Here is a 16,279-nt window from a genome sequence, read left to right as displayed (position 1 = left end):
AGGTTCAAGGAGGCCAAGTGCAGGGTGCTGCATTGGGTCGGGGCAATGCCAGGTATTGATACAGACGGGGGGCAGATCTGCTTGAGAGCAGCCCTGTGGAGAAGGACTTGGGGTCCTGGTGGATGAGAAGCTGGACATGAGCCAGCCACTGAGACAATCAGAGTGCTGGAGCACCTCTCCTATGAAGAAAGGTTGAGGGAACTGGGCTTGTTTAGCTTGGAGAAAACAAGGATCCAGGGAGACCTCACTGTGGCCTTCCAGTACTTGAAGGCAGCATATAAACAGGAGGGGAACGACTTTTTACAGGGTGGATAGTGATAGGATAAGGGGGAATTGGATTAAGGGGGATAAGGGAGATAGGGGAGGTTTAGGTTGGATATTAGGAGGCAGTTTTTCAGCCAGAGGGTGGTGAGGCACTGGAACAGGTTGCCCAAGGAGGCTGTGGATGCCCCATCCCTGCAGGCATTCAAGGCCAGGCTGGATGTGGCTCTGGGCAGCCTGGGCTGCTGGTTGGTGACCCTGCACATAGCAGGGGGTTGGAACTGGATGAGCATTGTGCTCCTTTGCAACCCAGGCCATTCTGTGATTCTACAACAATCTAAAAATCGTGCTCTCTGTAGTTTGTTTCTTCATGCATGAAGAACAAGATTCACACCATACTGATGGTTTAGCCTCATGCCTCTGTTCTACTGCAAGACACCCAACATCTCCCCATCCTCCCTGTTTCACACAGCAGTTCTTCCAGAATAAATCTCCCAGTCTCATCTTCCTCATGGCAGAACCATTCCTGATGACAATCACCATTCTCACCTTCCATGCATGAACCATCTCTCAACAACTCACTCAAAACGGGTTTTGCAGGTGAAGGAAGAGAAGCAATTCAAGCACGCCATCAGGCTTGAACATCCTTGCATTTTGCACACATAGGTAGGCTCCCTGGCCTGTACTTTCCCTTTTCTTGAATACTGTGTTCATCACCTGTTTATCACCATTTAATTGTTTATAAATAGAGACTAAAACTTTTTGAATGGATGTGGAAGTGTTTTCATTTTTTTCTAGTTGCAAGTGACCACTCATTTTGAGTAACAACTGTCATTGCTGCTGCTGAATAGTAATAGAGTAGTAATGTAAGCATAATCGTTCTGCTCACTACAACAGTAAGCTGCCACTTACTGGGTAAAAAAACAAAGAAAACAGAGTCTAGCCTCACATCTCTTGATTATCCACCTTCACCAAGAAGGAATGGAGTAACACAACATTTAACAAAACTAAGTTAAATGCAGAATTACAAAAATTAGTGCATTTGTTAATGTCATGGAATAGGACAAGAAACCCATTTCAACTCCAGAGATCAAATAAATTAAAAAGAAAGGATAAAACATCTATCATGGATTCAGTGAAAAACTGAAATAACAGACTAGTCTTGAGATCATAAGCAGATTATCTCTTTGTACAGAGGGCAATAGGCTGCTCAGTAGTTCTGTGTATAGGTGACTTTGCCAGGTGGGATCCACGGAAAAGGCACTTCATTCCTATGCACAACACGGAGGTTCTTCTGCTTCTTCTGAAGTTGCTCTCTCCTCAACATGTTTCCCTGAGAATAAAACATTATGTCAAATAAAAGAACTCCAGGGCAATTGAAAAGTCAGAATTATTGCTGCATCTTTCACGTGAAGTTAATTTGCCATTTGGAGCTTCACACATCCCTCTAAGGACTCAGCAGCCACGCACACTGCGCAATGAAACACAGAGGCACTGTAACATGTGATGTTATTTGCAGGTGAAGTGACAGTCTCAGGAATGAGATGGTTTTGTGTGCCTTCTAAGCAAAAAAGACAAGAGAAGGCCTGGTGAATTAAGTACTATGTCCGTCCTGAATTGTGGCAATTTGACAGACCAATACAATAGGAAAGGCATTACAACAAAGGTGTGATTACAAAAGGCACAACAGAGAAGTGCCATAAAGGAAGGAGACTTATCAACCATATCAGAACATTCTAGGTTTGCAGGGAAAAGCTTAACTAAGGAACGATCTTCAGAAAGAGATCCTTCCCCAGTGGCAGTCAGCCCTTAAATGGGGTCTAAGAGACATGCAGCCAGGCTGCACCCCTTCCAGTCACACAGCTGAACTGCCTTCACCTGAGCTCCCAGGGCTGACCCAGTCCTTTCCCAGGTGATCAATCAGTGCTTCAGGCTGTGCCTCAGCAGTTCCCATACACTGCACCCTTCACAGCATGGACCAATGATTGAGCCAGCTGGAGGGTGAGCCTTCCCTAATACAGGGATCCAACACACCCTAACACTTACACAATTGCCCATCACGATGCAGGTTGACACAGTGTAAGACAATTGATGATTGGTTTGTGGTTGGGGTTCATGTTCTCCCATGGGCCAGTGCTTGATGGTGTTACTGGAGGCACGCAGTTGTTTGCTGCAGGTCCATCCTATGTTCCATCAGTCCCACATAGCCCATTACCAGATGTCATGCTCTCACAATGACAGTGGAATGCTTTGATGACATTTTGCTCCTTCCTGTCATCCTAGAGTCTTCCAAAGGCTCACAGAGAGCAGTACAGATGTTTCAGAGGTACCAGGAGGGGAAGGTCTGCCCTCCAGGGCAAAATACAGGCCATATTCCTATCTTGGGTCAACACTTCAGCTTACACTGGGGATGTCCCAGCCACCTGTACCACACCATTGGCCAGATATCTGTGGCTGCATAACTATACCAGGCACCAAAGGGGGTCCTGATCTGCCACAGGGACATGAGGAGGGGCCCTTAGCAATGAAGACCAGGGTGCTGACCACAATGACTGCAGGTCATGTACCGATTACCAGGCAAATGACTGATTCCCCAACCTTCAACAGTCTCCCCCAAGGCACAAGTGGGCCACACCATTTTAGTCCTACTTGCATTTTCCGAGGCCATTCTATTGGTGCCAGTCTATGGGTATCTGGTTCTAGATTCTCAGGGACAGAAGCAGAAGGTTATTTTCATTGCCCATTTGGGGTCTTACCCAACCATTGGTGCCCGTAATTTGGATTCTAAGCAGGGAAGCCCATGTTGTCTGTAGCACTTTCAGGGCACTGGGTCTGCTGTCTCTAGTGCTTTCAATCAATCATCCTGCATCTTTCTTCTGCTCCATGCCAGACCTGAAGCCAAAACCCAATGGGGGTCCAAACAGAATCCTGGCATTGCCACAGGCCCCAGCCAAACCCATCATGAGTTACATGGACTTCTAGTTTGGCTGGAAGGATGGGATCAAATACACCCAATGCCTGGCCTTGTTTTGACCTGTTGGAAAGCCTCGTGTTCCATTCTCCCCCAGTCCCACAGTTGCCCCCTTTTCATGAATCTGTATAATGGTCTCAGCAGCTGCACTAAATGTGGTATAAAGGAACACCAATACCCCAACATACCTAAGAACTCCTGCAGCTGCTTTGGTGTTGTAGGGGCTGGGAATGCGTGAACCTTATCTGTTACAGCACTGGGCAGTACTTTGGTCTTTCCTGACCAAACTGCCCCCAGGAATTTCACAGGCAGGCCCGGACCTTGCACCTTCTGAGGATTTATAGCCCATGCTCTTCCAGTCAATGAATCTGCCACCTGTCCTACTGCCTCCAGTGAGTCAGATGTCAACAAGAGATCATCAGCATAATATATAAGCTAACATTATCAGTTTTTTCCCAATTAGCCAGGTCACACACCAGGTTATGGCAATTGTTGGTGCATGCACGTACCCCTGTAGCAGGACCTGAAAGGTCCACTGCCTGCCTCCCCACGTAAACACAAACTGGTCCTGTGCTTTGTCAGCAACTGGGATACTGAAGAATGCGTTTGCCGAATCTAGGACACAGTGGTTGGTTTTTATCTCAGTGAGTCTATTAAGGAGGCAATATTAGGTATGGCCACACAAACAAGCAGTGTGACCTTATTTAATTCTCTATAATCTACTGTCATTCTCCATGTTCCATCTGACTTTCACACTGGCCATATGGGAGAATTATATGGGAGAATTATATGGGCTACGCGCAGGTCTTACAAACCCAACTTCCTGCTGAAAGGGTATGTGCATTCACCAACCTACAGTCATAACTTAGTGGCACATGACCGTAGCAGAGTGGAATAATCGTAACAACATAAAACTGTACCACTATATTGCTGATCTCCTGTTGACAATTGACTCACTGGAGGCATTAGAAAAGGTGGCAGACTCATTGACTACTCCTTTGCAAAAGGAAGGGTAGGCTATAAACCCAAAAAAAGTGCAAGGACCAGGCTTGTCGTTGAAATTTCTGGCTGTAGTTTGGTTAGGAAAGACCAAAGTACTATCTAGTGAAATAACAGACAAGGTTCTGGCGTTTCAAGTCCCCACCATGCCAAGGCAGTTGCATGAATTTTTGGGTATATTAAGATACTGGCATTCCGTTATACCCCATCCAGTGCAACTGCTGAGGCCTTTGTATTGACTCATGAAGAAAGGACAAAAATAGGACTGGGGGAGAACAGAAGAAGCATTCCAGAAAGCAATGGAGACACTGGGTATATTCGATTCCACCCTTCCAGCTAAACTAGATGTCCGTGTAACTCAGGATGGCATCAGCTGGGGCCTATGGCAGAGTCAAAATTCCATTTGAACCTCAGCTGGGTTCTGGTCTCAGGTTTGGCATGGGTCACCTATCTTAGCCAGAGGAGCAGTCTGCCTTCATCACCACTGAAAGAAGAACTTCAGAAGATCCTAGGCCCAGTGACGTACCACAGTGATGCGCCAAAAGAAACATTGGCCGCTCCACCAGAGAAGAGTTCCATTCAGGATGGGAAATATCTCATTCCCGAAGATGCCTGGTACATGGATGGGTCCAGCAAGGGCAACCCGAGCAAGTGGAGAGCAGTGGCATACCCTCCACTGAAACGATCTGGTGTGAAGAGGGGGATGGTCAGAGCAGCCAATGGGCAGAACTGCAAGCCGTGTGGATGGTTATAGCCAAGGAACCTGGTGATGATATCCTGAATATCTGTACAAATAGCTGGGCTGTGTACCAGGGCCTCACACTTTGGATTGCACAGTGGGCCACTCAGGAATGGACTATCCATGCCTGAGCAATCCAGAACAGAGATATGAGGTTTGACACATGGCACATGATTAAACACAAGACCATATATGTCTACCACACTTCTGGTCACCAACCCCTTCAGTCACAGGGAAATGATGAAGCTGACACACTGGCCCAAATGTGATGGGTTGAGAATTCACCAATTCATTCTGAGAACACCACACTCTGGTTACATGGCCTGCAAATATCATGCTCAACACTCCAGTTTTCATCACTAAGGGAACCTTAATCATGCCCCTGTGGCAAATCTGGACTTCTCCTTTGGTACCCGATATAGGTGTGTAATCCTCAGATATCAAGCCAAAGGATACAGATGGCTGGGACATGCCCCAGTGCAAGCCAAGGTGCTGACCCAGGATAGAAATGGGAACTGTATCTTGCTGTGGAGAGCAGACCTAACCTTCTGGTATGTCTGAAACATCTGTGCTACTCCCTGTGAGTCTCTTTGTGTCCACAGGATCACCAGGAAGAGCAACATGACATCAAGATGCTCCAGTCTCACTATAAGATCAGTGTGACACCTGGTGGTGGACTATATGGGACTGGCGGAATGTGAGCTGAACCTTCTGTGGTCCAAGCAACAATGTGCCACCAGGAGAACCACTGAGTACGAGCCCTCAAAGGAGGCCTGAAACAGTCACTGAGCTCCTGGTGGGAAGGGAGGGCCAACTCAGAGGAGCTCAGGTGTATGCAGTGCACCTGAGTGACTGCAAGGGGGGGGGAACAGGATCTACCCCTTCCCAGATCTCATTTGAGCGTTGGCAGTAGAGGTGAGGGCATCTCTTGCTGGAGATCCCTGCCTACCTGAGGCTTTCCAAAGGTAAGCAACTTTGTTTGCATTTTTGCAGCTGCTGTATTTGGGCTTATTCTCATTTGCTGTAGCCATACTTTTGTCGTTCTGCCTTCTATCCCATTATATCATTACTCCTGCAAATTCCTAAGATCACAGACTCTTAAAGGTTGGAAAAGAGGTCATCTAGTCCAGCTCCCTGTTAAAGCTAGAGCAGACTGCACAGGAAAGTGACTTTTTTTTTCTGTTAGTTATACTGAGAAGACAAATAGTGAGATGAGAGAATAGACAGGTAAATGGGCATAGACATGTTATTGTGAAAGAGGGAGCTAGAGAGGAATCTTTCATTAAAACTTACTAATACCAGCTATACTTGTGTTATGTACAAAAAATAAGCGTATAAATGCTCTGAAATATCAGCTCTGTTGCTAGTGCTTTTAACCTGTGATCTCCAGGTTTTTGTTTAGGTGAATCTTAAGATCCAATTCAATTAAGAATACCTGGTCTGGCTAAACCAGCACACAATTATTTCATGTTATTACTAGTGAAACTGATCATAAGCAATGCCAGGTTTGTATGAAGTAATATCGTTTACTAAAACTAGCAATACAGAACAGTTAATCTATTAAATAATATTATCTCTGTAGAACTGTATCTTCCTGGACTGTAAGGGTCAAGTACGACAAACTGGGCTCAATGAGCACTGTAAGATTCTGATCCTTTTCTACCATCCTGAACTTTTGTCTCCCTCCCCTTTAAAAGGTATCCCACACCTTTACAGCTGCTGTCTGTCTCAGTTGTTAAATAAGCCTAGTTAAAAAAAGAAAAAACACTGAAAACCTATTTGAGACTCTGGAAAAGGATTCCTTTTTAGGCTATTGATGCTGCAAGTGAGCTGCAAGGACCTTACACCAGCTGAGCTGCAAGATGCCATTCTTATGAATGGGAACAGTGCCCTTACTCACAGACTATGCCACAAATCACAAGGAAGTAAGACAACACAAGAAATGCTTTAAAAAAAAAAACAAACCCTTAAAGTCAACATGCTTAATGTCTGTGCCATAGAGCAAGCATGGAAAAAGCAGGTGTTTGTTTAAGCAGCAAATCATACAACTGTCAAGAAAACAGTTTATGCTAAGAATATCAGCAAACTCTCCTGGTTAGTATAAGGAAAACCGTATTTCCTTAATGTGGGGATTAATTTAAAGCTTAACAACTTGGACTAAAGTTTGCTGATGTAGGGAAAACATAAATGGCAGCATTAGTTTCATGCTTTCTAGTCAATGAAGATCTCAAACTTTAGTAAAATGGCTTTTGTCAATTTTGTGACACGGAATTCTCCACTTCAAATGTTTTCTCAAATGTAAGTGCATACACTGTTACAACTGGTAGTGCTGCTGGGTTTTGCTGGTTTTGTGAGCAAGCCCTTCAGAGATGGCTGCTCCTGACTGTATGGGAACTGCTGGGTCACAGCCTGAAGGTGAAGGCAATTCTCCTGTGCTGCCGGAAGGGGTGGAACCTGGCTGCACCCCTCCTAGCCCTATTTAAGAGCTGGCTACGAGGGGGGAAGGATCTCTTCTGGAGATCTGCTCTGCTGGTGTTTTGTGAGTGAGCCCAGGATAGGGGTAAGCCTTCCATTTATTCTCTTTTGTTACCATAGTCTGCTTTGCCTAACTCTCTTGTTTATTTTGTGGTTATAACAGCCTAATATTCTTTGATTATACACTGACAAAGAATAGAAGAAAATACTATGGAATGCAAAACTCCAAGTCACATAAGTAGGGAAAATAGATTTTTCATATAAGCTAAAGTTCCAGCACATCATACTTGATTACTTTGTTCAAGAAGTTTTGGGGACTAGCTATGTGTTACTGCCATCATCTGGTCTCTCCCTGTAACACTACAAAAAAAACCAGGAACACTGAAATGCAAAGTATTCACCCTCATTACTACATTCATTTCTTTGATTTTTATACAGTGTAAAACATTCATAAATTACCAGCCATCTTTCGTATTCTTCTCTGGCCATTTTATCTTTTTCATCCTTCTCTGCCTGTTGTATTTCTTTTTTTCTTCTCTCTCTGACTTTTTCTGCCTTCTTCTGTTTCATATACTCCTTTTTTTTATCATTCCTGTGAAAAGGATGAATAGGAAATCATTTTTCAACAATCTAAATGCCGTATCTGTGACCAATTAACTAAATTGATTTCAAAGAGCTATTTTATGCATTTAATAGCAGATTAACAACAAACATGTGTAAAATCTTCGATGCCCATCTTCATGCATGATATCACCAAGATATACGTAGCTTGCTCTGAAAGTAATGCCTCCTATTTATTTCCATGGAATCAGCAGTTACTGTTGAGTCACGGCCTGAACCACTGATTGAGCACCTGGGAAAGGACCCAATCAGCCCTGAGAGCTCAGGTGAAGGCAGCTCAGCTGTGTGACCAGAAGGGATGGAGCCTGGCTGCACCTCTCTTACACCCCATTTAAGGGCTGACTGCCACCTGGGAAGGACCTCTGGTTGGAGATCCCTCCCTTGTGCAGTCTTTCCTGTGAGCCTAGATCTTTGGAGACATGTGAGCACCTTTATTTTTCCTTTCTAACACCATTCCAACTGCACTAGCGCCTTTGCTGTTACACCCCTGTATCAACCTTCTACTGCATTAACCTTTCCAATTGTAACAGATACAAAAAAGCACAATCACTATTGGATACAGCTGCAGAATGCTATTTAGTAACACAGTCACCACCATTAGCCAACTGGTGCAGATGAGCTGACTGAGATGCTATGCACTCTGTGGTGTGACAGTTGTGCAGGGTTGTCCAGAATGTGGCTTGTCTTTTACAATGCTGTTGCCATGGCTGAACCACCTGCCACTCACTGTGCCCACATCCAGTGTTTGGTCACTGGGTGCCATTTCTTCCTCATGGAGGAATTCAGTGACATACCTCTGCTTCATGCACACTTTCATGTCAGATGCCATTTTGTCAGACTGCCCCTCTGCTGCCATCTGTCACACAGCAACGACATGTAATGACATACTGGTGGGAACACTCAAGCTCTACTGCCATACCACTGGCATCAACTTCTGACTTTGCTGGCCAACACACTAAAATAGGAGGTATTACTTTTGGAGCAGTCCTCATACATGAATTTAATCTTTTACCTATTATGATATCATCTTATCTATACTACTTTCTTTCTTATGTTACCATATAAAAATAGATTTAAAAGTTGTGCAGGTAATAGTAAGTTGCCCATGTAAGTCTCTGAAGACTCTTGGCTTCTAAAACTAACAAAGAGTTTCTCCAGCAGATGCATCTTATTTGCTTTTGAGTACACCTACATTCATATGCTGTACTACAAAAGCTTTATGAAAGACCCACCTCCCTTCCCATTGCTTAGTAATGAAGCACGATGCTAGTCACGTAAGACTTAACACTAAGTGAATCCTACTTATCAGTTGCTGTATCTCTGCCAGGGCTGAGACAGCTGCCTTTTGGGGAAGAAAGAGTCTAAGTTACTAAATTGAAAGAAGCCGCAGGCTGTTCTCACAGCTGTGCTTATTAGCTCTGAGTGAAAAGCTTGTTCCCAACCATGCCACTGTTCCTCAGTCAACAGCGTATCAAACACTACAGACAACCTGTTCAGCAAAATTTTGGACACTGATACTTCAAAACCCTAAAGGAGGTACCATTTTTCAACTGCTGATAAGCTGTCTCTCTTCTTTTCTGCAGCTAATTCCTCTTCTTTCTTCTTCCTGATTCTTTCAGACTGTTCTTCCTGTCTGCCTTTCTCTCTCAAATATTCTGTTTTTTTCTCTTTCCATTTTTCAAATGCCTAAAGAAAATAACAGATTAATCAGCCATCTTATCCCTCATCTCTGTGTCAATACTCTCTTCATTTATTCAGAATTATTATTTGTATTTCTATACTTTCAAATTTTGGAATATTTACTTGCTGCATTGCTCAGAAGGGGATCTCACTTTATCTAAGATGAGTAAATTATTTTCCCAGTAAGTCTTAACTCTTTGCCTATGTATATATACATGGAGTTCATTTTATGTTCAGCTGACAGAACATAAATACAAAAAAAGCCTGTTTGCATATTAATGTTATACAGCAAAAAAGACAGAACTGCTTTGGGAAGGGACCTTAAAGATCATCTAGTTCCAACCCCCAAATGACGCAGTTTCTACTCAGCACCCATCTCAGCTGTCTAAGAGGACGCACTGCCTCTGAATCCTCAGAGTATGGAAACCACCACCTCAGGGCTGCAGGGACCTTCTGAAGCAGCTGCATATTTTCAGCAGGACAGAATCTCACAGTGCCCTGTTCAGAGACTAACCATGTTCAGACTTTGGAATGCCCTTCATTTCCGTCTCCTGCTGGATTAACCAAGTTATCCTCAACAATTCCCTAAACCACAGCTCATACACATTTATCTACATACTTCACTTTACCTTCTGTGCTGCTTCTGCTCTCTCTGCATTCTGTTCTGCTGCTTCCTTTTCCTTAAGTTTCTCAAGCTTCTTTTCTTCATTCAACTTCTTTGCTTCTCTTGCTTTCATTGCTTTCCAGGATTTAAAAGATGCATCTGCTTCCTCTCTTTTAACGGCTTCTTTCTAGATCAAAAAATACCATTCTCAATTTAAGTGCATTTGAATATAAAATACAACTGTAATTGAAAACACTTGCTTTGAATTGATTCTCATATACGGATTAATATAATAGAGAAATGGAAATAGATTTGTAGAAAACACTCCAAATGAAGTATGAACTATGCACTTCTATGCTCATTTTAAATTTAATTTACTCAAGTTCATATCAACTTATATAAATTACTCCTGCAAAGTGTGTGGAAGAACATGAAATGCATATTAAATGCTCAAAAGGAAAGCCTGCTTAATACTGGAAAAACAGATCCACGAGCTACACATTCAAAAGGTAGAAAAGTATTCCTTGAGCTACTGAGCAAACTGATTTTCCAACAGAAGATATGTTAGAACTTAACACTGGAATGGATGAGCATCCTGAGGCCTTTGTGAACAAACTTGAAAATTAATCCAAGAACACTCCTAATATAACTGGTGGGAAGCAGGTAAGTTTGCATGTTTCTGAGGAAATCACTAGCCTTGTACTCTTATACAAATCACAATAACTAGGACATGCCACTTTGTTTCAACTCACTCTATTCTAGAGAAAACCAGTAACCTTATCATAGGAGTGATGTCATCTGCAGAAAGCACAGGTCAACACACTTTAAAAAAAGTGGTAGTTTGTCCACTTCACTTCAACTGAGAGTGTAAACAAACCTTTTCAGTATCATTCCTCAGCTCCTCAGCTTTTTTCTTCTCAGCTCTCTTTAATTCCAGTAGAAAGGCTCTTTTCTTTTCCATCCAGTTCTGTAAGAATCATTGGAAGGCATACACTTTGAAGTGTTTTTAAGCTGTAACTAAGTAAGTTCCACATGCAACAACTGAATATTATTAGAGCAGCACCAGTACAATGACCACCAAAATGACTCCCAGTTCTTCTGCTCGCTGCTGCACTAATTACTCCATGTGGAAAAAGTAAGCTGTGCTTCAAATCACACTGATCTAAGCACCACTGGCACACATTTTTTTTGTGTTCAAAAATGTCTAAGAATTTACAGTAATAGCTACAACTACGGAAAAACCTTATGGACCTCTAAAATCTTTGAAAAATATAAAATGAAATTGTACTCAGGATATACAGATTACTGTTCCAGAGAGAATGCCAGATGTGTTTTTACTTTTAAAGGAATCCTAGACTACTTACTTTGGTCAAGAAAAAACAAAGGAAATCATATCATGTATCTGAGAATAATCAGACATAACAGTAAATCATAAAACACTGCATACCTTTCATTTAGTTTATTAGTTCATAATTTTTAGAAAACATGACCAACAAAAGAAATTATACATAAGCATATGCAAGTAACATCATTACAAGGATTGACTTAACGAAAGTAAGCATGGCTGGATCCTCTAACTAGACTTTTATATGCATAGGTGTTTGTTTGTTTGTTTGTTTGTTTTTAAGATCTACCTGGAAAACAGCTGCTCGCAAACTATCTGCTCTGTCAAATTCTGCATTGTTCTTCTGCAAGTGTTTATCCTCTAAAACCTTTAACGTTCCCAAATAGCGAGGTGGAACAGTTGCAGCTGATGGAACAGCTTTCACTTTTTCCTTTAAGTGTGCAGAAGGCAGAAACCTACAAAGACACAGACATTACTAAAGATCCTTCTATGTCTTGTTAATGATAGCAAGTAATGTTCCTTTTTTTCCCACCAGAAGTTACTGTGGCTGTAGCTGCACTTGTGTGGGGACAGGAAAAGAAGGAAGCCTGTTTGCTTTGGACAGCTTATTATTGACAAAACAATCCGTTAATCAACACATTCAGACCAACAGCTTTTACAAGCTTCTGATACTTTCACCTATTGAATTAAAAAGTGCTTAAAACCTGTCAAGATACCATGGGCTGGACTCACTGGTGAAGATATTAGCACAAACTCATTACAGACACTGGCAAAAGACTTGGAGTCTAAGTTTAGCAAGAAGTACAATAACGTGCCTCATCTTCTCTCCACAGATGGCCAGAGGCTGTTAGCAATTAAAAAACTGTTGATAGAAGATGAGTGCAAAGTGATATTGTCACAGTACTTACAGATACCCTGTAACCTGTGATATGTAGTATAATCTCTTACTTGCAAGACGAGGATTTTGAGCTCTGTAGAACTGCTTTCGTTGTTCCACTTTGTTTCTAAGACACAAAAAGGGAAAATCGTAGTGTGTCAGGTAACAGAACTAGAGTATCATGACAAGGATTTTGAAGGCCAACATGTTAAATATGTTAATATGCCAAACATATACACAAGAAAGCCACTCAAATATAGCACAGGTACAGTATGGGCTACAAAGTTTTCGTTTTTTAATAAAAAAAAGAAACAAAAACAAACACCTGACCAGAAGTCTATAGTTGAGAGACGCAAAGGAATAAAAACAACCGGGCTGAGCAGTGGGTTTCCTTGCTACAACAGTAACTGTTTTCAATATTTAGCTTTAGCAGTTACATACATCCACACACTTTCTTTCTTACAATAAGGCCTAAAGTGCTTTGTATATTACTTGTTAATCAAGTCATGCAATGGATTCCATTCTCTGCCAACATATGCTGCTCACTTCAACTCAGAACAGAGATTTGACATGTTTACCTCAATAAGGTTATTAAACTCAGTCTTGAAAACACAAATTTCACTAACTTTATCACTTTTAAACTAACAGTGCAAAAAGTGCTTCCTGCCCCTTCAGGAAGGTATTCCCTACATCTTCCTTAAAAATAAACAATGATTTATGTGAGCCCTGGGTCCAGAAGTTTTACAAGCAGAGTTTTAAACACTAAAGGAACCAACAGTAAATTCATTTACAGAAGCTTTCACTGCATTTCTAGGACATTTTTCTGAACGATGGTAAAAATGCACACAAAAAATACCTGCCCAGAATCCTCTGAAGTGTTCTTCACCTCCCCACGGCTGGACTGACCATCCACTGGTAATTCTTGTATTGCAGCTGTTCCTACTGGCTCTTGCACAATTCTCTCCTCATATGAACTGTCATCTGCTGACCTCTCTAACTTTGTTCTCTCGTGTGCTGTGGTGGTCATTGCTACTATCAGAGCAGCAGGTTTCCTACTATTATCCTCCACTGACAGTTTCATGTCACTGTTGATATCTTTCTTCTCATCTAGAGGAAGTAAACAGATTAAGTGGACACATTCACTTAGACAACATATGAACAAGAATTCTGTAGCACAGAAAGAACAATACTGAGAAGCTAAAAACATTTGTCTGTGAAACTTATTACTAAATTTGATATTGGACAATTTATTTTCTTTATATGTGCTCATAAGAACAGTATGGACTAATGACAACAGTATTCATTTACACTGAAATGTACGATTGGACTGGCAAGATAAAAGCTGTAGCAAATGTTATAGAATGTAAGAGAGTACAAGAACAGCCAAATTTCCCAATTTTCTCTCCACTCAATTACATTTCTAGTGCAGCAATCAAAAAATAAGAGCCATTTCAATCACATAAGATCTCTCCCGACATCTAATCAACTACCACTTTCATAGGCACAGTTCTACCAGACTTTGAAAACACAGTTTCTAAATGCCTGGGACAATACTGGATTTAGGCATAACTGCAAGAATAAGGCCAGGCCCTTCACAGAAGCAGAGTACAAGGAGACAAGGGCAAGAGAGTAGAAAGGTAATTAAGAAAACTGCCAATTTTAAGACTTGTATTGGAATCTCAGATGATACTGAGGCATAAGCAATGACACCCATCTGGTTTTATGTACTTAAGTCCTACCTTTTTCAGGTGGTGCTTCTCCACACAGTAATGAATTGGAGTCTCCAGATCTCTCATTGTGGGGAGTAAAGGAAAATGATGGTGAAGTACTTTCTAGACGTGGGCCCTTAGATCAGAAAGTGGCAAATAAACAAGTGGGCAATTCATAACAATTACAAACTATTTATCTTGAGTTCAAAACACACTGATAGAATGTTTCTTCAGAACTCTCTAAGTACTGGTACTGTCTTATATTCAGAGCAATCAAACCAATCAACAGAATTCTTAAAGGCTGCAAAATATCACAAAATCCTATTTCCTGTTAGAAAGAAAAATAATGATGTTCTCTTATTTGCCCTCACCATAAGAATACTACTGGCAAAGATTTTTCCCCCCTCCTATTTTTCTTTTTGATAGAACATTTTGATAGTGAAAGTTACTATCAAAAGCTTCCAATGTAAATTGTAAAAATAAAATAAGCACGTACATTCTCCATTTGCACTCTTACTTCAGGACCAGAGCTTGTGGCAAGCACTGCTTTATTGCGTGAGGCTCTGGCACTCAGAGTAGCTACAGGCAGTGGCGTCCAAAACAAAGACAACACATTTCTAGGAGTTATTTTTCTTTCTGACCTACTAAGCTCAGTGTCTTTCACTTGACCAACTTTTGCTCAGTGTCTTTCATGTGACCAACTTTTCCCAATACACTTCTTGGTTGAGCTTATGTTTTATAACAGCCACCTAGCAAAGGAATGTTGACATTGTGAGATGAAAATGAGTACTATGGTTGAACTTGCATCTAACTAAATGCATGTTAGTTTGGATTATTTTGTGAAGATAGATTCAATAGATTTTCAGTTAAATCAGCTATTTAAATAATTGTATACTCTATCTTGGGGGGCAAATACAAACAGCTATATGAACTTATTTGCATTCTTTGAGGAAGTTTAAGGGAAGTTCCTATAAACAGACTATCTAGAAATTTTGTTTTTCCGTTTACTGTTATCTCTGTGCGTATGTTGAATCCACATGTAAGAACCCATCTAAGACAGAATTATTCCCATAGCCATAAATTAGAGCATTTATCTCAAACGGCACTGTTACAACGAAACCCTTCTGTCTTGCTTAACTCCCTGTGTCTACTAGAGAAGACACGAAGGGAAGATTGCACCGCACAGTGCAGAACAGAAAAGCCCCAGGTGGGAGACGGCACGAGAAACGCCATCAGAGGACGGCGTCAGTGATGCTCCCGTTCCTCCCCTAAGCCAGCAACAGCACCGACGCGCGTTCTTTTCACCCGATGCGAAGTTATTCCTTGGCTTGCGCACCCCCAGCTTTGGTTTCTTTTCCTTCCCGTGCCGCGACACTTGCGCCTCTTTTAATACGAGAGCATCAACTGCTTCTTGTCGCAGTTCCGAAACAGTTTTGCAGATGACTTTCCCGCAGAAGACTCACTGCCAACTCAGCGCTCTCCCCCTCCGCACCCCGCCGCCGGCTCACCTCCGCCGAGGCGCCGTCCCGCGACATGGCGGCAGCCGCCCGCCCCTTCCGCTGCGCTCCGTGAGCGGACAAAGGTGGCGGCGGGGCAGCGGAGGGTTCGCGGCGCGCCCTGCCGGAGGAAGCTCAAGTAGGGCACGAGTAGAACGTCAAGGCAATAAGGAAGAAGTCGCCGCGTTCTTTCTCTGTGGCAGCGTCACAGCGACTGCTGCTGCAAGGCAAAACTCTCTCCTCATCTCCTCCTCTCATCTGAGGGACTCATTTTATTGCACTCCAGAAGGTGGCAGCAAAATGTTTTAAGACAAAATGACCTAGTTTATTTGTGATGCGTCCACTTGAATTATTTGAAGTTCTTCTGTCTTAACAATGATGCTCGTGGCACTTTTAGAAAGACACTGCATTCATTTAAAACAGTTTTCCAGCTTTGCATGCTCTATATAGAAGGGATTATCTTATTTATGTTTTTGTCAGAACACATGAGAATCAGGGCTAC

At 42.2% G+C, this 16,279-nt stretch overlaps 1 protein-coding gene across 1 annotated transcript; it reads right to left on the bottom strand.

The window, feature by feature from the left end:
* Window positions 1-979: 979 nt before the first annotated feature.
* On the bottom strand, window positions 980-15,834 carry MAP9 (microtubule associated protein 9). Its single transcript, XM_042829682.1, has 10 exons — window positions 15,790-15,834; window positions 14,312-14,417; window positions 13,429-13,679; window positions 12,644-12,699; window positions 11,985-12,150; window positions 11,228-11,317; window positions 10,376-10,537; window positions 9,607-9,752; window positions 7,905-8,037; window positions 980-1,594 (listed from the first exon to the last, which is right to left on the bottom strand). The coding sequence occupies exons 1-10, from the start codon at window positions 15,814-15,816 to the stop codon at window positions 1,472-1,474; spliced, it is 1,260 nt and encodes a 419-aa protein (XP_042685616.1). The 5' UTR covers window positions 15,817-15,834; the 3' UTR covers window positions 980-1,471.
* Between the last annotated feature and the right edge of the window lie 445 nt (window positions 15,835-16,279).

The sequence above is a fragment of the Centrocercus urophasianus genome, unplaced genomic scaffold, assembly GCF_019232065.1.
Source record: "Centrocercus urophasianus isolate 14NV4802_14NV808 unplaced genomic scaffold, USGS_Curo_1.0 seq_32, whole genome shotgun sequence".
In the NCBI taxonomy this organism is placed as follows: domain Eukaryota; kingdom Metazoa; phylum Chordata; class Aves; order Galliformes; family Phasianidae; genus Centrocercus; species Centrocercus urophasianus.
The sequence above is the reverse complement of the archived record's forward strand: the minus strand, read 5'-3'. Positions and strand labels throughout refer to the sequence as shown.